The sequence below is a fragment of the Emys orbicularis genome, chromosome 6, assembly GCF_028017835.1.
Source record: "Emys orbicularis isolate rEmyOrb1 chromosome 6, rEmyOrb1.hap1, whole genome shotgun sequence".
NCBI lineage: Eukaryota > Metazoa > Chordata > Testudines > Emydidae > Emys > Emys orbicularis.
In genome coordinates, this window is record NC_088688.1 from 18,214,108 (window position 1) to 18,239,843 (window position 25,736).

Genomic DNA, 25,736 nt, shown 5'->3' on the forward strand with positions numbered 1-25,736 from the left:
ATGCCCCTCTGCCATATACATTGGACAAACTGGACAGTCTCTACCCAAAAGAATAAATGGACACAAATCAGACATCAAGAATTGTAACATTCAAAAACCAGTAGCAGAGCACTTCAATCTCCCTGGACACTCAATAACAGACTTACAAGTGGCCATTCTTCAACAAAAAAACTTCAAAAACAGACTTCAACGAGAAACTGCAGAACTGGAATTAATTTGCAAACTTGACACCATGAAATTAGGCGTGAATAACTGGGAGTGGCTTGGTCACTACAAAAAATAATTTCCCCTCTGTTGATATTCACCCCTTCTTGTCAACGGTGTTGGAAATGGGCCACATCCACCCTAATTGAATTGGCTTTGTTAACACTGACCCCCCACCCAATAAGGCAACTCACATATTTCCATGTGCTGTAATATATATACTGCCTACTGTATTTTCCACTCCATGCATCTGATGAAGTGGGCTATAGCCCATGAAAGCTTATATCCAAATAAATGTGTTAGTCTCTAAGGACTCCTCATTGTTTTTACTTATCCACATGTTTGTTGACACATTCAAGAAACTGTTGAGGCTTGATTTCCCTTTACAAAAGCTATGCTGATTCTTCCCCAACATGTTGTATTCAACTATATGTCTGATAATTCTGTTCTTTACTATAGTTTCATTCAATTTGCCTGGTAAGTTAGGCAAGAAATTAGGTAATAAGTTAAGTTTACTGGCCTGTAATTGCTGGGATTGCCTCTGGATCCTTTTTTAAAATCAGAATTACATTAGCTATCCTTCAGTCATCTGATATAGAGGCTAATTTAAGTGATAGATTGCATACCACAGTTAGTTGTTCTGCAATTTCACATTTGCAATTTCTGCATTTTCCTTCAGAACCCTTGGGTGAATACCATCTGGTTCTGGTGACTTATTACTTCAGTCTGGGACAGTTCCTCAGATTTGTCACCTAAAAAGAATGGCTCGGGTGTGGGAATCTCCCTCATATCTTTGGCAGTGAAGACTGATGCAAAAAAATTATTTAGCTCTCCACAACAGCGTTGTCATCTTTGAGTGCTCCTTTAGCACCTCGATCATCCAGTGCACCTCTGATTGTTTTGCAAGATTCCTGTGTCTGATGTACTTAAAAAAAATTGCTTTTAGTGTTTGTCTCTTTTGCTGGTTGTTCTTCAAATTTTTTTTGGCCTGCCTAATTATACTTTTACACTTGACTTGCTAGAGTTTATGTTCCTTTCTATTTTTCTCACTAGGATTTAACTTCCAATTTTTAAATGTTACCTCTTACTGCCTCTTTTACTCTGTTGTTTAGCCACGGTGACATTTTTTGGTCCTTGTACTGTTTTTATTTATTTATTTATTTATTTATTTATTTATTTGGGGGGTATACATTTAGTTTGAGCCTCTATTATGGTTTTTTAATAAAGTTTCCATGCAGCTTGCAGGCATTTCACTTTTGTGACTGTTCCTTTTAATTTCCATTTAACTAACTTCTTCATTTTTGTGTAGTTCCACTTTTTGAAGTTAAATGCTACTGTGGTGGGTTTCTTTGGTATTTTCCCCCTTACCAGGAGGTTAAATTTAATTACATTATGGTCATCATTACTCAGTGGGTCAGCTGTATTCACCTTTTGGACAGGCTCCTGTGCACCACTTAGGACAAAATCAAATTACCTACAGTGGCGGTTCAGTTTATTTTCCTGGGGATTGTGAGATACAGTGATAGCATTACAGTGAGTTACTGTGGGTTTTTCAAATGGATTTACCGTATAGTTACTAGGAAATATTGCATGGTTTTTCATGAGCACCCAGTGAATGATGTGCATCATCAATGTTATTTAGTTATTTAGTTTAGTTTTATTCCAGCCCTGAAACGCTAAAGACTTATCTCATATGGTTTATGACTGATATCATACCGGATCACGAGTCTGAATTTGACAAGTGCAATGTACAAGTAACAAATATAACACGATAAAGCTTGCTAAGTATTTCCCTAATTGTTAATCCTATGTTTTATATTGCAGTGAATACTGCAATTGATACTCTGATCTTGAAATAGGAAAATTATGCATTAATTCTTGTAACATTCATCAAAATAGATTTTAATGAAAGACCTGTCGTTAATGTAGGTGAAATAAAAAACATTTATCATGTCTGAAATTTGAATTTTGAATATAGTTTGTAAAATGCAGTATATGTACTAACCAAGACAATGTTTATGCAGCTTATATTCTGTTCTACACCTTGGACAAGAATGCTCCAATTGATGACTGGGTTATGGAGTCAATCAGTGGTGACCGACTTACTCATCAAATCATGGACCTCAACCTAGATACAGTGTATTACTTTAGAATCCAAGCTCGCAATGCCAAAGGAGTGGGACCGCTCTCTGACCCTATTCTCTTCCGGACTCTGAAAGGTTTGAACTTTTCTCTTAGATAGCTGGATATTAATGAGATGTACAAAATGCTCATGCTTCAATGCTTGCAGTTTACTTCAGTGACACTAGGAGTCTGTTATGCTAACACTAATAAGAAAGTTCTAGAAGGCACTCTGAAACCGTTATTGAGAGACTGTAGCTAGGGGCACAGTAGACAAAAATGAACACCACAATAATGCAGCAGCTGTATTCACATGCATACCATTGGGTAAAAAAACTATGACATCATTCCACTTCCTCCCATGAACAAGGAAGCTAAGTGCACATGATTGCAATTTCTCTAGTGAGACACTGTTTCACTTTGGTATTTATTTTATCTCTGTTGGTGGGTGTAAAGGACTAGTAGTGACTCACTCACATATCTAGAAAATAGGGATACAAAATTATGATTCCCTTCTTTTTAATTGATCAAACAAATGCAAAATAAAGAAAAGATCAACACTGTCGGAGGCACAGTCTAATTGGGTACATATGGAATTTTCTCTCTTACTTGGAACAAACCATGTGTAGGCCTAAACAGGTCTGTGCCAGATATCTCTCTTGCTGGCCAGTGTGATGGAAAAGCAAGATGAGGGGGACCTTTTCAATGACTTGTGCCTCAGCGTGTGTTAACGGGGAGAAGTGCCTGTGCTTACTGGAACTCTGGACTGCAACCATGTTTGGCCCCGTTGCAAGTGGAAGTGGAGAGATAATCCACACACGCAAAGATCTGTCACAATCTGCCCCTACATTATTAGCCATTACTGCGAGTGGTACAAAGGATACTGGCAGCAACTGTGCACCTTATGTTTGAAACTGTCACTCATGTAGTTACATGACAGTATAAAGTCTTCTTTTTTAAAAGGCAATTAATTAAGAAAACAAATAGAGTGACATAAGCTATGTGCCTATTTTAGGAAACTGGGGTCACATGGAGTAGAGCTGTAGCTTTTCCAGAGCAAAAATTCCAAAGCTTTGAGTATAAAAAATAATGTCTTGACAGAAGGCTGCTTAAAATGAACATGGGCCAGAGCTGAAAAGCTCTGATCAGAGGTTTCAGATCCAATTCCATTTGTGGGGAGTAAGAGGGAGGTCTGGATCCAATATTCTGCTTCAGGCCTATCTTTAATTTAAACATATATATGAAAGCCCAGGAAAAATGACTGATCAAAAGGACAATTCATATGCAATACTTTGTAGATCTAGATACATCTCATCCTTGTTTTCCTTGTAGGAAAGAGGTATTATGCAAGTTCAGCCTTTAACAAATATTGGAACAGAAATGTAATTTTTCCTACTCCTGCTGCTTTTGAAGGAGGGAAGGGAGACTCCATTTTCAGTCAGTCCCTAGCATTTACCATTAAGGAAGCATTGCAATGAATGGGCCAGTGCACTCAGCAGCATTGGCAGAGGGCTAGCCGTTATCTATGTGTATTAAGAGCATGTTACCAAATATTCAGGCTAACTGTGAAAACCCTCATATAACAGTTTTAGTGAATTAACATGAATCAGAAAAATGAAAATATATATATATCAATTTGTTCAGAGCTTATCACAGTCTATCCAGATTTTCAGGACTTACTTGTCTGAGTCTGGTTTCACTCTGAATTAATTATTTGTAGGCTCCTGATTATTCATTCTCAACTACCATGAAATGTGAATAGAAAGCACTTTGCAAGTGCTTAGTCTCTATCAACTAGATGGGTGCCAACTTAATTTCATGCTCCCAATTTGTGCCAAGTAAAAGAACTCTGTTAGAGAGAATTTAAAGTGAGTCAAAGAATAAAAATATAATAATGACAGAGTAATGAGACATCAAAAGATACAGAGACCCAGATATCTAACTAAACAAAAAGATTAATGGACTAGATATCACCTACTTTGTAATGTTTACACAAAGTACCATAAAATTCATTTGGGAAATGAATTCTATATCAGAGAGCATCAAGAGATACCAAAAAGATAAATTTACACATTTGTTACATCTTGTAATAGTCTACAAGGACTATGTTTAATACCCTGACATGAATATTTAATGTTATCCACCCTAAATATGTCGTGTTCAATAATATTCAGCTGATTTTTGACAAATCTGTCTCTACATAAAAGGTGAAAAGAGCTTCTGAAGGCTTGAGTGCATTCTGAATTATGCAAAAATGTTGGTTTCCTGACCTTAATGATTATTAACAGGAGATAGGCATGTGACTTATGGTAATGAATGCTCTGTTGGCAAATATATGTTTTGATCACAAGATATTTTAAACCACAAGGAACTAAGTAAGCATCAAAGATCTATAAAGTCACCCCTTATCTGATTTAAGATATTATAGCACACAAAGCTCTTTCAAGGAAACCAAACCCCTAGTCGGGTATAAAACTGCAGCTGATTTTTTTTTTTCAGTAACATGCCTTTAGTAATGAAAAATGCAGTGATCTGTATGAGAACAGATATGTTTTATTGTAAATATCACTGCCAGATAAGCAAAAGTGCTTATGGTTTTCCCCCTCAGATCCATTGGTAACAATGTAATGCAAAGGAGAGATCTTCAGCTGTTTTAAAGTGTCATAACTCCAGCTGAGGATCAGCCTGCATGTTCTTTGGCTGGTCATATTCATCATTTAAGACATAATTGCTCTGATACAGGCATTACCAGGTAGTTCTTATGTGCCTGGAGGAGATGAGGGTATGAGATGTGATTATCTACCCCATAATTAATTACTAGGGAATGCGTCACTTTTTTATTGTTATATATTATGGACCAAAACCTGAATCGGGTATTCAGGTTTTATTTAGTTCTTATGCGAACAAGTTCCAGTTGATTTCATTAGATGTCCTGAAAAAAATATAAAGAAAATTAGAAGTAAATTATATTTTTATGTGTTGAAATATTAAACTGCATATTGACATGGATTCCTCTAGAAGTTAAAGATGCATGCAGTAACAAGTGGGAAAGCAGAACTTCAATCTCAATGTTCCACTAGATTTACTGTATGTAAATTAATAACATTAAATGGTAGATTTCTGAAGTAAAGTAACTGGAATCCATTTAGCAAGATAGGGAAGCAACTCCAGTCTGGAATTTACTTCTGACTGCCTTATAAAAAGGCTAGCTAAGAAAGTCTGAATGTAGTAGTGTCAGATCAGTAGGAGATCCACTCATTCTTTCAAATTCACTTATTAATAACTTATTTTTTTTCACCTGCAGCAGAAACTGATTAATCCCAGAACTGTACTTAACCCCTTTTCAACTGAAACATAATTTGATTCTAAATTTCAGCTTCAACTTAGAAACAACCCATAATTATCTACTGAACTTTCAGTGAAGCAAATAAAATAATAGTATTTGAACTGTTTATTAATATCGCACACAAAAATAAACCAACATGCATAGATAACAATATGAAAATGCACATACTGCATTTTGTACAAATCTGTGTACATGCAGTACATCTATACGCTTTATTTCAAGGATGAACGAAATACATGGTCAGTTGTTTATATAAAGGAGAGAGAGAGAGAGAAAATTATCCTGGCTTTTCAATTTTGTCAGATATTACCAATGCCATTATACCAAGATAAGCAGTGAAAGTCTTTATTTGGGGACTTGCTGCAGGACATCAGGAATACGTATTGCTGATGTCCCATTTCTGTTTGGCAAAGCTGATGTGGGGCAGCATTTCTAGCATTAGAGTGCCCTCTAATGCTGTATTGGAGTGGTGGTTAAAAAGCAAATCCTTGCTCCTAAGCTGTACAAAACGTGAACCTTTATGACCTGCCAGAGAAAAATGTTACCTACTGAACCACCACGGCAGTATTTCACGACGCTGTAGATGTCACAGGTTACATCTCCTTAATAACTCGAAGAAGGGAGAAAAAGTTGAGGTCAGCTTTTAAATGTCATAAATAGTTGGAATGAGGTAACTGCAGTTGCAATCAAGGGTTTAATGTTTTTATAAATAAATTTGTTTTCCGGGGAAGGTCATAATCCCAGATATGACTCAGCAGGGAAACCCATTCTCCCCAAAAGATTTCTAGAAACTTTGAGGGAATATGTACAACTCTATACATTTTTCTCTGTTAACATAGTTAAAATAGTTGAGTGCATGGTGATCATTCAAGGGTCTGTTTTCCCTTTGCTGCAGGCATGGAACTTTCATAAGTACTAATGGGAGTTACAGTGATAACAGGTGCTGATGACATTGTTATCAGAAATAGACACACTAAGGTCATTGTGCTACATGTACGTTTCCACCATCTTGGGCCTTTATTGTTCATGGCAACATCTTGTAAGCTAAACCATGGGATAACATGGTGGTCATAACATGAAGGTGGGTAACCAAATAATGTAGTGTTCTTCAAAGGGAGAATAGACCAGCCTTTAAAAACCACCCTACATTTATAGACTGCTTACTCAGCTACTTAAACTCAGGTGTGTCAAAACCTTTTTTTAAAAATCTCCTGTAGCTTAAATTCCTTTAAAATTTTATTAACCAGAAAATTGGATAATTTTCCATAATGGTAGCTATTTCTGAATCTGAAGGGAAGCTTAATACTATCTATCATTTAATAAAATGCTGGGAGCTGCTAACAGTTCAGAAGAGCTTTCAATGTGTCTACTGAATTCTGAAGCCTTGTCTGGTGCACTTCAAATCACACCATCGTTTGTGTAATTATTATACAAAAGCATGTAAATAATTTAAAACCTCTTTTGTAAAAAGCTGAAACAATAACATTATAATTCAGATCTAGCTTCCAATACGTAGGTGATTTGTATGCAATTATTCAAGGAATAGTCTCTCTCTTTCACTTTCTCTCTCTCTCTCTTTCACTTCCAAGCTTAATTAAACTTCCCAGATGATACTTCTAAGTTCAGAGACCAACAATTTGAGGAAATATACATTTTTAACTGCTTTATTTTTTAAAGAACTTGTGACTACATTTGATGTGAAACACAGTGCGACGTGTACTTGTCTTCTCTGTTCTTCAGAATCTCTTTGAACAGGGGAAAGGTAAAATATCTCTCTTTGTCCCAATCAATCCGCCAAAAGTGCAGGAGAGCAGCAACTTGATATGAAAACCTGCTAACAAAATTGTTGATTTGATATGTCAGCTTGGCTACTAGGAGCTGTCACAGTCTAATGATATTGTCTTTTTCTTGCAGTCGAGCACCCTGACAAAATGGCTAATGACCAAGGTACAGTGGCCTCAAACTGTCACGTTTTCTCTTAGAATCAATGCTGAACGTTAGGAACGATGTTACTCGTCACTTTGCATTCTGTTTTTCACCTGGGCTGCACACCTGATGAGGCAGGCACTGGCATGATAATTAATCTTGTTAATGAAGTTCTGCTTCGCTAAGGCTGCTGCTTTGATGGGGAAGATGTAAATTTTCTTAAGAGGAAATTGTTTTGTCTCTTTTCTGAAGGACCAATTAAAATGTCAAGCTTCTTTGTACGAAATAAATTTTTAGTCTCTCTGCTGCATTTCTGAATAATTCACATTAAGTATAATTAAGCTCAGCATAATATTCAAACTGCTTTTGCACCCTTTCATGGGTTATAGATTAAAGTTCTGAAGTGTTGCAGTGAAAAATCATGAATCATTTTCTTTCTCAAGTCAGCAGCCCTGTTTAATAAAAGCAAAGTTTAGTCAACTTTTCAAGGCATTATCATTCCTATGTTTACCAAATATGAAATGTTGTCTAATTAGTCATGTTTCTTCTGCTGTTAACTTACTATAGTTATTTTTATTATTTGTGATGTCTGTTGCTTGGAAATTTTCATCTTCTTTTTACTCCAAACTGATTTATTGTAAGCACCCATTTCCAGTGCAACTATAGCATCTTCCATATAAGTACAGTAATTCAAAACATTGAGAGAGGGAAATATTCACAGTGATATCTGAAAAGTTTAAGGCTACAAAGCCATTGAGGTGATTTGAACTCCCATTTCAAACTAATTTCAATGGAAATAGGGTATCCAAACCCCATAGGTCTCTCTTCACTTGGAGAAAAGGTGCAGTCTTACCTTGTGTTAGCTAACTCAAGTTAACTAACACGACGTAAAATCCTAGTGAAGACAAGGCAGTTTGTAGCTTTCACTTACGTAAGCAGGTCACAGTAAAGCCTATACACTCCCATAGTCTTTATCTCAGAGGTGGGCAAACTATGGCCTGTGGGCCACATCCAGCCCACAGGACCGTCCTGCCCGGCCCCTGAGTTCCTGGCCCGAGAGGCTAGCCCCCGGCCCCTCCCCCGCTGTCCCCCCTCCTCCGCAGCCTGAGCTCGCTCACTCCGCCGCTGGCGCAATGCTCTGGGCGGCGGGGCTGTGAGCTCCTGGGGCGGCGCAGCTGCAGAGCCTGCTGGTCTCTGTGCTGCGTGGTGGCGGCGGCGGCATGGCCCAGCTCCAGCCAGGCGGCGCAGCTGTAGTACCGCCAGCCACCGGTGCTCCAGGCAGCATAGTAAGGGGGGATGGAGCAGGGGAGGGTTGGATAGAGGGCAGGGGAATTCGGGGTGGTGGTCAGGGGGCAGGGGTGTGGATAGGGGTTGGGGCGGTCGGGGGGGAACAGGGGGTTGAATAGGGGCAGGGGTCCTGGAGGGGGAAAGTCAGGAAGCAGAGGGGGGATTGGATGGGGTGGCAGGGGGCAGTCAGGGGCAGGGGTTCCGGGGCAAGTCAGGGGACAGGGAGAAGGGGTAGTTGGATGGGGCAGGGATCCCAGAGGGGCCGTCAGGAATGAGAGAAGGGGTTGGATGGGGCAGCGGAGGTCAGGGGGCGGTCAGGAGACAGGGAGCAGGGGGTGTGGATGGGGCAGGGGTCCTGGGGGGGGGCCTGTCAGGGAACAGGGGGGGTTGAATGGGGCAGGAGTCTTGGAGAGGGGGGCAGATAGGAGGTTGGGGCCGGGCCACGATCCCCTCCCCTAACCAGCCCTCCATACAATTTACGAAACCTGATGCAGCCCTCAGGCCAAAAAGCTTGCCTGCCCCTGCTTTATCTCAACCTGCTAGCACCTGTGAACGCTATAAACTGTATATTAAGTAGGATTTTATATCATGTCAGTTACCACAAGATAAGAACACACCTCCCAGCCCAGTGAAGGTGCATCCTTAGACAGCTTTGAAAATCCACCTTAAGGTTTCAGGATTTCATTCTTTATCTTTGGGAACAGGGATCTCAACATTTATCTTTTTGAAACTTGACATTTGATTTCAACCAACATCAGGTTTTTCACCAGAACACACACAAATATCATGCTTTGACATGAAAAACCAATTTTGTTTTGTTTTGGAAAATGTGAAAATGTGTAGGCTGCAAAATAGTTTCAAATTACTTCCCCTCCCCCCCCCCCCCACACACACACCACTTGCCTTTTTAAAACAATTGTTCTTTCCAAGCAGGTCTAACAAGCAATAAATAGGGCTGTCAAACAATTAAAAATATAATCGCAATTAATACTGAGATTTTAAAAAATTGTTGTGATTGGTCACAGTTTTAATCGCACTGTTAAACAATACATTACAGGCAGTCCTCGGACTTATGACACAATTGGTTCCTGAAAATTGCGTTGTAAGTCAAAACTTCGTAACTCGGAACTGCAATCCACTCCATTGCGGGACTGAGCGTCCTAAAATCAAAACCAGTTGTCATAAGTCGAATCAGGGTATCAATTCAGAAACGTCGTAAGTGCCTCTCATCGTAAGTCAAACGTTGTAAAGTCAAGGACTGCCTGTCCTATTTAAATTTATTATAAATATTTTTGGAAGTTTTTCTACATTTTTAAATATATTGATTTCAAATACAACACAGAATACAAAGTGTACAAGTGCTCACTTTATTATTTTGGATTACAAATATTTTCACGGTAAAAAATATAAACAAAAGAAATAGTATTTTTCAATTTACCTCATACAAGTGCTGTAGGGCAATCCCTTTATCATGAAAGTGCAATTTACAAATGTAGATTTTTTTTTTGTTACATAATTGCACTCAAAACCAAAACAATGTAAAACTTTAGTGCCTACAAGTCGAAGCACAAAGGGGCATACAAATGTTTTAGCATATCTGGCTCATAAATACCTTGCAACGCCGGCTACAACAGTCACATGTGAACACCTGTTCTCACTTTCAGGTGACATTGTAGTTAAGAAGCGGGCAACATTATCTCCCATAAATGTAAACAAACTTGTTTGTCTTAGCGATTGGCTGAACAAGAAGTAGGATTGAGTGGACTTGTATAAGGTGAATTGAAAAATACTATTTCTTTTGTTTATATTTTTTATGATACAAATATTTGTAATAAAAATAATACTATAAAGTGAGCACTGTACACTTTGTATTCTGTGTTGTAATTTAAAACAATATATTTGAAAATGTAGAAAAACATCCAGAAATATATAATACATTTAAATTGGTATTCTATTATTGTATAACAGTGATTAAAATGGTAATTAATTGTGACTATTCTTTAATCTAGTTAATTTGTTTTGCATTAATTGCATACATTAACTGTGATTAATTGACAGCCCTAATAATAAAATTATCAGTACTGAGGAACAGTTAAGAATAATATGTAGATAGGCTATGATTTTTAGTGGTGCCTAAACCACTTAGGCACCCTTCTTCTAATTAAAGACAATGTGAGCTGGGCACATAACTCCATTAGATCACTGCGGAAATCTCAGCATATTTCATTAGACGTAACTGATAAAACAAATGGGGCATCTTGATTTTTAGTAAGATCCCCAGCTGTTGTAACTCCAGGACTGCCAGTTACAAAATGTTCCTTCTACCTTTGATGCCAGATTACAAATGAGGCAATCAAGTAATCAGTCAATTCTGATCTTAATAGAAAATCGGGAGCATAAAGAAGATGCCAATTTGCTCAGATACCTTGGGAATGATTTTAAATAAATGCAAATAGAGGGAAACTTGAGTTATTATTTGGTAACAGTTCAGCTAACTTGCTACCCACATGATAAATTTGGATTAACAACTTGAAATCCAACAATATAACGCGAAATAGGCTTGAAAACAAAAGGGGGGGGGCTAGTGATAAATGTTGCTCTTCAAAGCATTATAGTATGGAGCATTAATTCAAGTTAGATGTAAAATTGCATGTACGTAACATAATATTGCACAATTTAATGTTTAGTGTCATGGCACAATTATTTGGAATGAAAAGTGAGAAATCAGTGTATTTATTTCTGCCCCACTTGCTATCACTTCAGAATGCAAATAACTAATCTAGGTCCCAGCCCAGGACAGGCTCTGTACAGACAGGCACCTGCACCCATATGGAACCCCAATATGGCTCCATACTGGCGCTCCTGTTTGCCTATCGAGAGTTACTTAAAGGATGAGGGCTGTAGTTTTTCTGTAGGCATTGGGGTTACACTTCTGAATGTGGTGTACAAAATTGCTATAGCTTGGTTATCCAGGCCTGTCTTACCTCTAGTTCAGGATTCTTGTGTATTTGTCCCACAGCTACTGCCCATGAAAAAGGTGCATAATTTAAATATGAAGTCAGGGTCAGCGATGTTCTTGTTTCTTGTCTGCTGGCTTGTATCCATGTAGAAACCAGCAAAAATACAGGAATGTTTATTGAATATTCTAGATACAGCATTGGCTATGCCCTTTTAAAAAATAAATAAGCGGGGGGAGGGGGGAGAGTATAGTCTTCTCTTCATTTTCTCTAGACTTGCCTGAGTCCCTCTTGGAAAAAGATCAGAGCCTCAGCAGGGAGGCCGGTTGCATCCCTTTTGAAAAACGGTGCTGTAGTTTAATTCATGTGGCGAACTAAATAAGCATGTCAGCTGAAGGTGGAACTAGCCTGTGTATCGTATATGAATATACATTCCTTGTATCACCAAGAGATCTAATCACAGCAAAGTGTTTGCTGTGTAGGGCACTTCCTTTTCCACTGTAATAAACATGCATTTTACTACAGATTCAAATAAGGTCTTGAATACTGTGCAAATATAATACCAGGATATGCACAAGGCTATTTCAAGTTTCTTTATATAAATTTGCTAGGAAAATAGCTCCATTTGCCCAGAACTACTGCTCAGAAAGGCTCGGTATAGGTTTATGCAGAGAATGTATGTGGTAGCTATTCACTGATAAAAGAACAAGTGTAGTATCACAAGTAATGTTACAGTTAAGGTTTTGTCAGCACAAACATAATCCTTTTGAACTGAAACTGAGCATGCAGGACTTTCTGTCCTGTTATAGGCACTAAACTCAGTTGTAACTCATGATAACTTATAGAGAGAGCTCATTTCTAATAGCCATATATAATACTCATAGAAGTTGATACAGAAAAGTATAACAATACTGTAAAAACTACAGGATGGATAGATAGCACAGCAAGGTTGGCAGATAGGTGTAGTAGGAGCTCAAGTTTTCAGGCAGAATAAGATAGGGGTGTTTTGTCTTTCCTCCGTATTGAGACTCTGAGATCCTCATGCAGGGACCTCTGTGTCTAACCTGGTGTCCGGCTCACTGTCAAGCAGTTAAAGTTAGGCACTTAAACTGACAGTGACATGGCAGTTGTGGGTGCTGACCTACATATTTAGGTGCATACAAATTTGAAGATTTGGCCTAAGTGACTTACTTGAGGCCACAGAGGTGGTGGTGGTTATTGCCACTGTCTGAGCCAAATTTAGAATTGAGATGCTCCTGGTCCCCATTCTCATGCTCATGTCACTAAACTGTATCTTTCTTCTGACTTCCATTTTCAAGCGCAGTCTATCAACCCCATATAGAAATCATGTTCATGGCGTTCTTCCACTACATCATCACCTTCCTGTGGAGGATTCTCTTCACCAAAGTGTCCCATAAATGAAAAATAGTCTAAAACACAGTCCCAGAGCTATGCCAGCCATAGCAATAGGGCTCCTGCTGGATGCGTTGTTGGTGAACTGAACCCTGGCAATCTGTATTGAGTCAAATAGAGTGGAAAGGCACCTTGAATATTACCAGTGGTACTGGCAGGCACAATTTTATTCTTAAAAAATCAAAACACATTTTAAATGTACCAGTTAGGTTTGATTGTTTTAGACATGAAAATTAAACTCCTCCAGGTCATAGTTAATCACCATTATGACACAAAAGTTAAAATTAAGGAAATAAATAAATACAAAAAGTACCTGAGGATGTCTCATGGGAGTAATGAGACGCAGACTCTTAAATGTAAGCCATAAATTGAAAGTCAGTATCAGCAACTACAAAAGTGTTATCACTGGATTACTCTTTGGTTAAATGAATTAGTGGTCTCAGCTCAGTTACTAGAGTACAGATTTCAACAATCTTGTTTTCAGTCTCAGAAGGGAGACCAAGGACTGACAACTGAAAAACTCTGAATCCTAGAGCTGGTCAGGATTTTCCGGATTCTGCCCATACTGGAACTGTCCTGTGTAGGTCTTTCAATGCTCTCAATCCAGCAACTTTCATGAATACAAAATTAAATTTTAAAAGTAACTAAAGGCTAAAATAGTGTCACCAGAACAATCTGTAGAATCTGAGGAATGTGATATATATGATGAAATAAACTTTGAATAAAATTTGATTCAGGTGGTTAAGTTAATATTGAGATTTCAGACATAGACTACGAATATCCTAGTTTGTTTTGATTTGGAGTTTATTTAGGGAGTTTTTTGACTGGGCCACATTATTGATAAATTATAGATGTAGTTTGTAAAGACCTACATAGAATATCAGGGTTGGAAGGGACCTCAGGAGGTCATCTAGTCCAACCCCCTGCTCAAAGCAGGACCAATCCCTAGAAAGATTTTTGCCCCAGAACCCTAAATGCCCCCCCTTGAGGACTGACCTCACAACCCTGGGTTTAGCAGGCCAATGCTCAAACCACTGAGCTATCCCTTCCCCCATGTAAGAGTCTGCATCTCATTACTCCCATGAGACATCCTACATTTATAATTTTAACTGGACATTCTGAGCTCATGTTCTGTGTTGTGAAACATTCTGGTATTACCTATATAAAAATATGCTCTCAGAATAGTTCTAACATACTATTTTGAGTTATTTATGATTGTGTTATATAAGCCAGCCTTTAATTTCCCATCCATCTATGCTCTCTCTCTGAGGGATAATATTAAGACTTTTTCATCTTTTGGGCCACCCAGGAATAGCATACTATGTGTACTACGTAGTATGGTATGTCATTAGGGATCCCTTCTTATGATATGTAATGTGCAGTAGATCAGGTCCTAAATCAGTAAAGAGGTACATTAAAGTCATCTAATAAATTTCTAAAGCATATGAGCCAAATCCTGAGGTTCTTACTCAGTTTTCACACAATTCTTATGCAAACTGTTTGTCCTGGCCCCACTGAAGTCAAGGTAATTTTGCCATTGGCTTCAGTGGAGGTAAGTAAGCACCAAGCAAAACCTTAGTAAGAATCTCAGGATTTGGCCCAATAGAAACATACACCAAGATAAAATCCAATTTGAAGCTGAGTTTAGATTATAAGGTGATAATCACCCTAGACATACCTAAGAGAGTGTTGGATCAGGCCCTTAGGGCTTATTCCATCACATATATCCTTCTCATAGAATAACAGAATTAACCCTATTAGGGCATCTGCTTCATTCTACTGTTAGTGCAGGATTGTTCCTGCCAACATAATCTCCAGCGATTCTCCCACAGAGCTTTCCACCTTGGCATCTAGAAAGACTGTCATGCCTATAATGAGACCTATTTTCTCCCCAGGTTCTGAAGCAGCTACTGAGAAATGTGCCCATGCATTATTTTTTCCTTCAATTTTCTGCCTGTGCTCCCTCCCATTTCTTGTGCTGCAGCTGTTTCATTAACCCCCTGCCTATCCTTCCACTAGTATTATGGTTTGGATGGAGCAAAGAAAGAGATTTACAGGAAAGAGGGGACAGAGGGAGGATGAGAAACTCACATGGCTCAGCAGGACCTAACCATGACCCTTAATGACAGCTATGTCACCACAGCATGCTCTAATAACATGAGAGCTGCACCCAGTGAAGTAGGTGGGAGCACTGGTGATGTCAAAGCCACTCTGCTAGTTCAGCCTAGGCAACTAACTCCTGCTGTCAGCTGCTCAGTATCTGAAAGGTCAGAAGAGCAAGCTAGGAAAAGAGCCAAGAGCACAAGGCAGGCACTTGTCAACAAAGGAGAAGGGAAAAGAAGCACAGTAGATGAAAAAAACAAATAAGAGCACAGTGAACTGCTTAAAAGCACCCTGTTATGTGAAGGAGAAGAAAAGGCAGACAGGCATTTTGAGTAGAATGTCACATATTTATGCAGCTCACGTTCATCCAAAATAATTCTCACTTTTTTTGTGAAAGGTATAGTATAGTAATCATCTCGCGCACCAACAAAATGCAGCCAGTTCTGGGGTGGATTACAGAAACTGTCTAACAGCATGGAACAATGGTATTTAACAAATTGTCAGGATATAAAGAAAACTCTATACAATCAAAATAGCCTGGATTCATTCAAACTGAATCTCCAGATGTACTAAAAAATTAGTGCTTCCGCTGAAGCTGGTGACAAATCACATTTTTTCCAATTTTGCAAAGTCAATAATAATAGCCCTTGCAGCTAATTCTATCATGTTTGTGAATGGCAGCTGTTTTACTGAGTGAATACTGTGCTTGATCTTAATAAAGATTCATCCTAGTTTTGTTTGAATGAAAATGGAAGCAATGTGTAAATTGTAACATCTCAGCCAGAATAATACTCAAAATGAGCTAGAATGTCTCAAAATTATGGAAATTAAATCAATGTATAATATTAAGACTTTTGCACCTTTTGGGACAGCATATATTGGGCCACCCAGAAATAGCACATTTCTGTTGACTACTTAGGCCTGGTCTACACTACAAACGTAGGTGGACGGAAGCCGCCTGAAGTCAACCTAATAATGTATGCATCTACACTACCAGGTCCCTTCCACTGACCTAACTCACCTGTGACGTCGACTTAATAACTCCACGTCCGTGAGAGGCGTAGCATTTAATTTGATATTGATGGGTCGACAGAAAGGCAGTGTAGACACATAGTTGTATAATTTGACTGAAATAGCCTCCAGGAGGTTTCCCATAATGCTCCACTGTGAATGCTCTGGAGATCATTTTCAATTCCACTGCACAGCAGCCAGGAACACAGCCTCTCCACTGTTAAAGCCCTCCCCCCCTCCCCCCCCCCAAACATGGGTTGTTTGCCATTGATAGCAGAAGGGAGAGGGAGGGAGGAAATTGCATCATGTTCCCATTCCCCCCTGCAACAAAGTTTTGGTCCCATGAAGCATTGCAAGCAGGGCCGGTTCCAGGCACCAGCTGAGCAAGCTGGTGCTTGGGGCGGCAGATTGTTGGAGGCGGCATTCTGCCCAATCCTAGGGCGGCACGGCTGCTTTTTTTGTTGTTGTTGTTCTTGTTCCGCTCCGGCCGCCCTGTAGGGGGCAGCGGCGCGGAGAACCAGAGCGCCCTGCAGGGCAGTCCTCTTCCTTCCCTCCCCGCCGACCGGAGCGGAGCCCTCGCGGTAGGCGGTAGGAGGCGGCGCAGCGGGAGGGGCAGCGTGGCAGCGCCCCTGCTGTAGCCCTAGCCACCCCCTTCTCTCTCTCTCCCGCCTGCTCCCTCCCTCTCCCTCTCCCTCCCCCAGCCGGTCCCCCTGCATCCGCGCTCCGGCCGCGCCGCAGGTTTTTTTTTTTTTTTTTGCTTTGCCGTTCTGGTCGCCCCGTTTTTTTTTTTTTTTTTTGCTTGGGGCACCCAAAAAGCCAGAGCCGGCCCTGATTGCAAGACCTTCCCAAAACCCCCTGCAGCTAGTTGCACGGTGTGATAGCTACCCACGATGCACTACTCTGTGCATCGATGCAAGTGCTACTGGTGAGGACACACTACACCAACACAATGAGTGTGGTGTGGACACACACGACCGACTTAATTACTGTGGAGACCTGATGTCAACTTACATTAAGTCAACTTACCTTTGTAGTGTAGACATGCTCTTAGTATAGTATGTCATTCAGCATTGAGGATCACTTCTTATGGTAGGGAGAGTTGGGGGCATCTGAGACTTGTAATTAATTGATTTACTAAAGCTTTGCCCTCTGATTCTCTTTGTATTTGAAGTTGTTTTTAACAGATTAGAATAGTACCCTTTTTCATTTGCAGTGAGAATCTTTTCCAAGGTCATGCTGCAAATCAGGGATGGAGCCATGACTTTAAGAAAACACTTAGAAGCTGGGTCCCCAGTCCTGTGTTCAGAACAAAGAGTCTTCCCATCTTTATGACTGAACTTTAAAATTCCCACTTCCTTCAGAAAGACCATTGCTTTAAAAACACAGGAACTCAATGTTATTCCAGGGTAGGAAATGTGATTCAGGACAGGTGGAATTGTAATACTACAGCACTGTATTTGGCATCTTTAAGAGCTAATCTTGATTTATTAGCAAAAATGTCCACTACATTGGATCTAAAAGACTTCTCATTGGGAATTAGGTGCCTAGGCACATTTAATTATCCCATTAGACATCAATCTGTATCTTTAGGTACCTAAATACCTTTAAAAATCCATCCCTGAATGTCCAGGAATAGGGCGCCCCCCTTGCTCTCTGCAGAGGTTAGAGATACACAGAGATGTAAGGCAATGTACACTGAGTGTGAAATTTTCAAAAGTGCCTAAGTCACTGAGAAGCCAAAATCTAGTTTCCAAATGTATCCAAATCCCTTAGGAGCCTTCATGCCATGGGTTAGGTGCATTTGGAAACGGAATTTAGGTTCCCCTTATTTACTCTGAATGTGTGACATTTATAGGACTGCTCAAGTTCCAAGGCAATAACTGTCAATATGAAGGTAAAAGTAAAATCATAGACCAGGTCATATGAGAAGGAATTTTTGTCAGAGGCACAAAGTACATATGAAAGAGGATCTGTGGTATGTAGACACTTTCAAACAGCTTGTTAGAGTTGCTGAATAGCAAAGTCTTGTTGAAGTCTAAATAGTTTCTCTTTAAGATTTTTTTTTTTAATAAGTGGACAGTGGGTGAGGAAGAGGTTGGTTTATTTTGTTTTATCCTATCCCAGTTTTCATATGATAAGCTAATATCAGGTTCTTCATTCCATATTTTCTCTGGATAGGAGCAGATTAGTATATAGGTCGGTAATGAGAACATAGTAGCAGTTGCATGCAGAATTAAGTTTGGTTCAAAATTTGGCAATCATGTCTTCTCAAGTGACAAGCTGATTCTTATGTTTGGACTTAGGTAAGTTATATCATTGATTTGTAATGTTTGGTCAAAGGGAACATGTGAGTCTTTCAGTTGATATTTTCCTTATCCTGGGGGAAGTTCAGTAGATTTTTTTTCTTCAAATGTATCATCTATGCAATGACTCCTTTGAGCTTTCCAGAGTTGGTTAGGTTCAATTTGCCAGAATAGACATCTGTGTTATTCCAAATTAGAATTATGTTGTGTGTTGAGGAGAAGTCAGATTTTCAAATGACATTACCCTTTTGGTAGCCCATGGGTTAGAGATTTACAGGGGCATGTATAAAATGTACTACCATTAGGAATAATTTCACAATGTACAGGTCCAATGGAGTGCCATCTGCATTATCTATAGTTTATAAACCTTTAAAAAACAATGGATCAGAAGAACTATGCCAATTTATACCTGCTGAGTATCTGATCTAACAAGCATATTTGGCAGGATGTAAAGAAGTTCTCCTCAGATGGGTCTAGCATCAGAAGCACTGCTGGAAGATCACTCAAGACTGAAAACCAAGACTCATGTCTCAAAACCCTGGAGAAAATGGTGGCCTTTGTCATTCTGAGGGCATATAGCAAGGCATCCAAACAGATCCCTGTGAATTCAAAGGATTTTGACTTTTCTGGATAGGGAATGAATGCATTATACTTGGCAGTGCACCTAACCACTTTACACCTCAGTGGTTTTGAGCTCATGAATAAACAGAGCACTAATTGTTTTAGCTTTCAGGGAAATGGGGTTTGTAAGGCAGGCTAGTCATGCTGGGAACTTAACTTTCTGTCATTCAACCTTTGCCATGTTTGGATTACAGCGGGCATGTTGCAGTTTGGCTATTCGAAGCATAAACCATCCAGTGTTCAATATCATTAATCTGAAAACTATAAACTGTCTCATTGTTCTGCTTACTGCTTCCACCCAGCCAGTATGAAAACAACTGCAAGTACATCTATAGCCTGATGTCAGCCTAGAGACAGCAACCTGCTCCCATACTGTGACAGCAGAAGGCAGCTAGCTCTCCTCTTTACCTTTTGCTGAAGCTTCTGTTAGCTCCAGGCTTTTGGTATTTACCTAAGTCTCTCATGGAAGCGTGAACATAGCAGATGTAAAAAGATGAGTAATTCATGAACATCTCAAACAGCTGCTTTCTAAACAAATTTATTTATTTATTTACTGTTTGCATATTCACCCAGCCAAGCAATAATGTTGCTAGTGGCCAAGTGGAGCTCTTGGAGCCCACCGCTGAATTTGGTTTGCAGACACTCCTCCACAATATGTATCATTGTTAGATGACCACAGCTGCAGCTTGGATTGTCTTGAAGACCCCCAACGGTGCTGGTTGGCTGCACAGAGGCCTTGTCCAGTCTGGAATCGGTTAAGAAGGGCCAACAGATGACCTGGCAGCAGGGCCGGCTCCAGGCACCAGCCCACCAAGCATGTGCTTGGGGCGGCGCCTGGAGGGGGGCGGCACGGCGGGGCGCTCCGGCCCGAGAGCGGGGCCGCGACTGGGCTCGCCGCCCTCCCCGCGGCGCTCCGGCCGCCGGGGAGAGTGGAGCCGCAGCGGGCTCGCCGCCCTCTCCCGGCGCTCCGGCCGGTCGGGGAGAGCGGGGCCCCGGCCGGGCTCGCCGCCCTCCCCCTGGCGCTCTGGCCAGTCGGGGAGAGCAGAGAGCCGCGGCGGGCTCTCCGCCCTGCTCCCGGTGCTCTGGCCGCCGGGGAGAGCGGAGAACCCCCGGCCAGGTTCTCCGCCCTGCTCCCGGCGCTCTGGCCGCCGGGGAGAGCGGAGCCGCGGCGGGCTCGCCGCCCTCCCCCCGGCGCTCTGGCCGGTCGGGGATTGCGGGCCCGTGGCCGGGCTCGGCGCCCTCCCCTGCCGCAATGGGAGGGGGAGGGGGGCGGCCGGTGGCTTTTTTGCCTAGGGCGGCCCTGCCTGGCAGATCAAAGCCAAGCGAGCAGGCAGTAGGGTCCGTGGCAAGGAGCTGACTGGTGGTTGAAGTTAAGCACCAGTCTTCCCACCACAGGCACTTTGCTGTCACATCCTGGCATGGCAGCCCCAACCACAATAGGTGTCATGATGAAAGATATAGATGGTGGACTAAAAAGGTCATTAAACAAGCTTGGGTTGGAACATACCTTCTAGAGCAACTTGCCAGCTGCAATCTCCCTCATGATGTAAGGGGGAGCAGTGTGACTCAGAACTGGGAGCCATAGACGCATAGGCGACACGTGGAGGGGTATACAGGGTCAAATGGTCCTCAAGATTTCTGCTTAGACAGCCGGGAGGGAGAAGGGCTCTGTCCTTCTTCCGCCATGCCTTGCCCCCAGCACGTTTGGCCCCATCCCTGGCAGCCAGGTCCAGGTGGGGAGTAAAGAACCTGCCAGTTTGCTGAGATGGTTGTTCCGTGTCTTGACCTTAACTGCTATCTTCCTCGGGTGGCTTTTGTATGTCAGTGTTCGGTCGAGGATCACACCTAAGTAAACTGGGTATGCTTCATGCTTCAACCTCTGGTCATTTATTATGATGTTTAGTTCCCTCTTAGCATTGGCATAGTGGAGGTGGAATGTGCCAGAGATTGTCTTGCTGGTGCTAGGGTCTTCTCCAGCTCAGAGAAAGTTGGAGCCTGTAGCCCTCAGCAGATGTCTTCTGCATAAATGAACTTCCATGACTGGGTTGGTGGCAGGTCATTGATGTATATATTGAATAAGGTTGGGGCTAGAACAGACCCCTGGGGCAACCCGTTCATCTGTTTTTTCCAAGCACTTGTTTTCTCACCTACATGCACCTTGAACCATCTGTCTCGGAGTAGCAGTTTGATGACATCAGTGACCCATGGTGGAAGGATTCTTAATATTTTAACAGGTAGACCCATGCGCCATACCACATCATATGCTGCAGTGAGGTCAAAGAAAATAGTGCCTGTTTTTAGGTTTCTTTGAAAACCATTTTGGATTAATGTGGTTAGCACAAGTACTCGCATGTGCTTTGATCTTATTGAAAGTCTCCTTCCTCGACATTCAGGATGTTCTCCACCTCTCATGTTATTCACTGTAAAATTAGGTGCTCTAAAATCTTAAGACACATAGAAAGCAACAATAGCACGTGGTAGTTTGATGCCTGGTTTGGGTCTTTACCAGATGTTGGGAGGCTGATGACTTTTGGCATGCGCCACTTTTTCGGCAGCATGTCTGATTATTTCTAAACAAATAATGCTGTGGGTTGAAATACTCTATTTCTGTATGAATATTAAGCAAGGAGATTAAGGAAAACAGAAATTAAAATGCCATGTTTGTCTGTGGAACATCTCCCCACTACCAAAGTCAGTAGGGATTCAGTTATATGGCTAATATTATGAAACAGCCAATAGAAAGTCATCCTTAGTGTTAGAGACACTGAAAGCTTTGCTAATGAGCAATGCATAGCTAGCATTCTTGGAAAAGAAGCTAAACAGATATAACTGAACATTGGTTTTATTTTTTGCTGCGCTGAGAAAATACAATGTTTGAAACTGAAAGTTGAGCAAATCCAGAGGTGATATAGCTAATGTAGTCAAGGGATAACTTCATCTCTACTCAAAACTCCAGTTTCCTTCCAGGAAATAGATCAGGATCTAACTGGCTGAAGGAAAGCTAGCTTAAGACCCTGTGAACATTCTCCCCTGTGGCCTTTCTCCTCCTACACTTCCTGGGCACTCTTGTGACCCTCATTCTTGGATGTGGTTGAACTCTGCTTGGTACAGGACCTCGTAGGGGGCACAGATAGATTTATGTCTCTTACAGCATCCTCTGCCTAATCCTGGGACCCACTAGAACAGATCTAATTTATGCCCAGGTGTCAGCACCTCTAAGAGGCCATTCAAGCAGCTGAGGATAGATGGAATTCAGTAACATCTTGGCCATGCTCCCTACACCAGGACTGTAGCAACAGGGGTAGGAATTTCCCAAAACTTGAGGAATCCTGGTTAGCCATTGGAGTGGTGCAAAAGGGGCTGTCTCAGACCCAAGAGTTGGATTGAGTGACTCTGGCATCCTTCTTGCTGGCTGAGTGGATGCAGACAGAGTCATCTTCCCAATCTACTGATTATTGTCTAAAAGGGAGCAGCAATCCTCCTGACAAAGAGCAGCTAGTGGAGTTGCAGCCTTGATCTATACAGTGTAGTAATTATGGTGCAAGTTAGTCTTATCTTTCTTCTTCTGTGTGCCACTTTTCCAGTCCCACATTCTGTCTATCATGTTTACAACAAACTGTTGCAGGCCCTTGTGGGTAGATTTCCTGTGGATGGATTTCCTGGTAATCAGATTCCTACTTCCTCTTGCAAATTCCTGTCTGTCAATTCCAGGCTCCAACTCCTGTTGCTCCTTTCTCTCCATCAGCCTTCCTTACTCTGCCTTTATATACACCTTGCCGGCTTTTATAGCCAGTTTCCCAGGTGGCAGCTTGGCAATCCAATCTGAGCTTCCTCTCTAAAGCTGCTAGAAGGCCAGCCTCAGTTGTTTCAGACCTTCTCTCTTGCAGCTGCTTTATGTCTCAAGGAAAGCTTTTCTAGTGCTGAGCACCCTCAACTGGCCCCAAGTTTCCCAAAGAGTTCAGCTTCATTTAACCACCTAAATAAGGGCCAAATTGTCAATAGTACTTAGCACCCAGCAGCTCTCATTCTGAAACTAAGGACCAGATTGTCAAAAGAAATGAGCACCCACCATGCTGAGCAGTTTTGAAAAATCTGCCCCTACGGGTATGTCTACACTGCCGGTGGGAGTCAGCTTTGCAGCCTGGGTGGGCTGCCTTGTGTTAGCAGAGCTTGCGCTAGCGCACTACAAATAGCTGTGTGGATGTTACAACACCAGTGGAGGCTCAGGCTAATCACCTGAGCTCAGACCCAGGAAATAGGGTGAGTATGAGCTCAGGTGGCTAGCCCAAAACTCTGCCAGTGCCACAACATCCACACAGCTATTTTTAGCACGTTAGCATGAGCCCCACAAACCCACGTCTGTCTACTTAAGGTGGGAGGCTCACACCCAAGTGCAGTGCAGCCATACCTTAAGTGACTAGACCAGACTCACTGTGGCAGAGCCAGGAATTGAAACTGGATCTCCTGAGTCCCAATCCAGTGCCTTAGTCACAAGATTCACCTTTGTGTGCATGATAAGGCCTGCAGAGTCAGACAAAGTGGATGGCCAAGTTAGCACCCAAGGGTGCGGGCACATAGAATGCTCAGTGGCTTCCAGAATGGGTGATGCTGCAGCTTACATCCAAAGCTGTCTGTGCTAACATTAATCCTATGGCAGAAGAACTGCTTTTGGTGTGTTGGCACAATGAAGAGGTTTAATTGAGACATTCTTGACTAAATATAATTTTCTTTTTTATGATTGAAAACTGTCAGTATCTCTAAGGAAATACAAGGGTGAAAAACCAGGAGGCAATCCCTAAACTTGGCAACGAAGATGTCTATGAATATCATGAAGCACGAAATGACAGAACTGGGCTATCTTACATTTTCTTTTGCCCATTGTACACTATGTCTGAGGAGTGTCCCTTAGTGTATTGGAGCTTGTTCTGGCAGCTGTGGTGCCTGTAGAGAGAAATCATGTGCCCCATAAGAAATGGCTTTTTGTTGAAGTAAAATAGGACGGTCATATTACAGCCTCGCATTGGCTGGTATCCATGCACAGCGCCGAAGGGCTTATAGTTGGCATCATGTCTCAAACTATGGCTCCTGGAGGGAAGGAAAATTGCTTACAGCTTCTGTAAACTGAAATAAGACTACTTCTCAGCCAGTTTTCCCAGGGTTAAATGAGTATAGGGCTGAAAACATTGGTAGAGAAAGGATATATCTGGGCCAGATGAATCAGACGATGAGTCCTTCATGGAGAGCAAGACGTACTATAATGAAGTCACTACTCTTCATAGCAAGTACCCATGTATAATATAGTGAACATTAAACATAATGGAAGCAATATTTCCTGGAGTGAGAGTAGTCTGGCCAGGGCATTCTGGGATACCTGAAGTTTGGAGATAAGGGATTTTCAGTAGATAAAATATAAATGCTGAAGCATAAATCAGGAAAAATGAGCTAACAAGGAAGAAGTCCGCTAGAGTTACAGCAGGAGTGATGACAGATTTACAAATGCTGGAGAACTGACAAGAAAAAGAAAATTTGTAGTCATGGGGAACTTCTAGTTTTGTGGCCTTGATGAGGCAAAGTTAAAACATGTATTAAAAATAATGGTAGTTGAGCTATAGTTGTGGGAGAAAGGACATTTTCCAGTGGAGGACTTTAGTCATAGAAGCATTCATAAGAAGGAGCTAATTGAAGACATAGGACAAATGGGAAATAGAAAGGTCAGAAATCATTCACACTGAAGTGATGTCCAAAGTTAAAACCATCCTTTCTGCATAATTTGAGTGAAAAGTTGGCACTTCTTGAACATATTTCTGCTAGTTTGAATTCTGCCATCTGTTACACAACTCAGAGAAAAACTGAAGAGTATCAAGAACCCAGCCTTGTGCCAACTACATAGGTCAGATATTGAGGGGAAAATATAAGGTCTCCACTAAAGAAGGAGACATGAGAAAGGTGGGGTTTCATCCAGGGGAAGATTGTACAGGGGAATAGCAACAGTTCTGGGTGAGGCAGAAAAAAAAATCACAGTGATATGAGGCAGGATTAGCAAGATAGGAGGTGATGTTGGAAGTGCAAAAGGATTCACAAAGGACGTGTTTTTGTGTGTAGATGAGATTAAGTATGAAGGCTAATGGGAGAATGAGACATCAAGCCATAATGAAGCACTTGGGCTCAAAGTAGCAATGGATTTGTGCATCATTTTACTTTTCAAAAGGAAGAATGTGGTAAACTCCACACAGAGCTAGATGAAGAAAGCTTCCACGAAGGCACGTTGGCTTGAAGTACAGCATTAGTAGTCCTGCACCAGCACTGTTTACTCTTTAGCATCTAGCTTCCAACATTAGTTTTCATGCATAAAACTAGATCATTTTGCTTCACCAGGAAGCTTAACCCCCCACCACCCCTAAAAGGGCATTTTATAAGTTTTCCTTTTATTAAAAAGGTAGGTCA

General features: G+C 41.3%; 1 protein-coding gene across 1 annotated transcript in view; it reads left to right on the forward strand.

Moving 5' to 3' along the window:
• DCC (DCC netrin 1 receptor) overlaps nt 1–25,736 on the forward strand; it is a 923,941-nt gene that overhangs the window by 829,543 nt on the left and 68,662 nt on the right. Inside the window, exons 20-21 of the mRNA XM_065406266.1 lie at nt 2,229–2,423; nt 7,586–7,618. Of these exons, the coding sequence (XP_065262338.1) occupies nt 2,229–2,423; nt 7,586–7,618 (228 nt within the window). The remainder of the gene's footprint in view (nt 1–2,228; nt 2,424–7,585; nt 7,619–25,736) is intronic.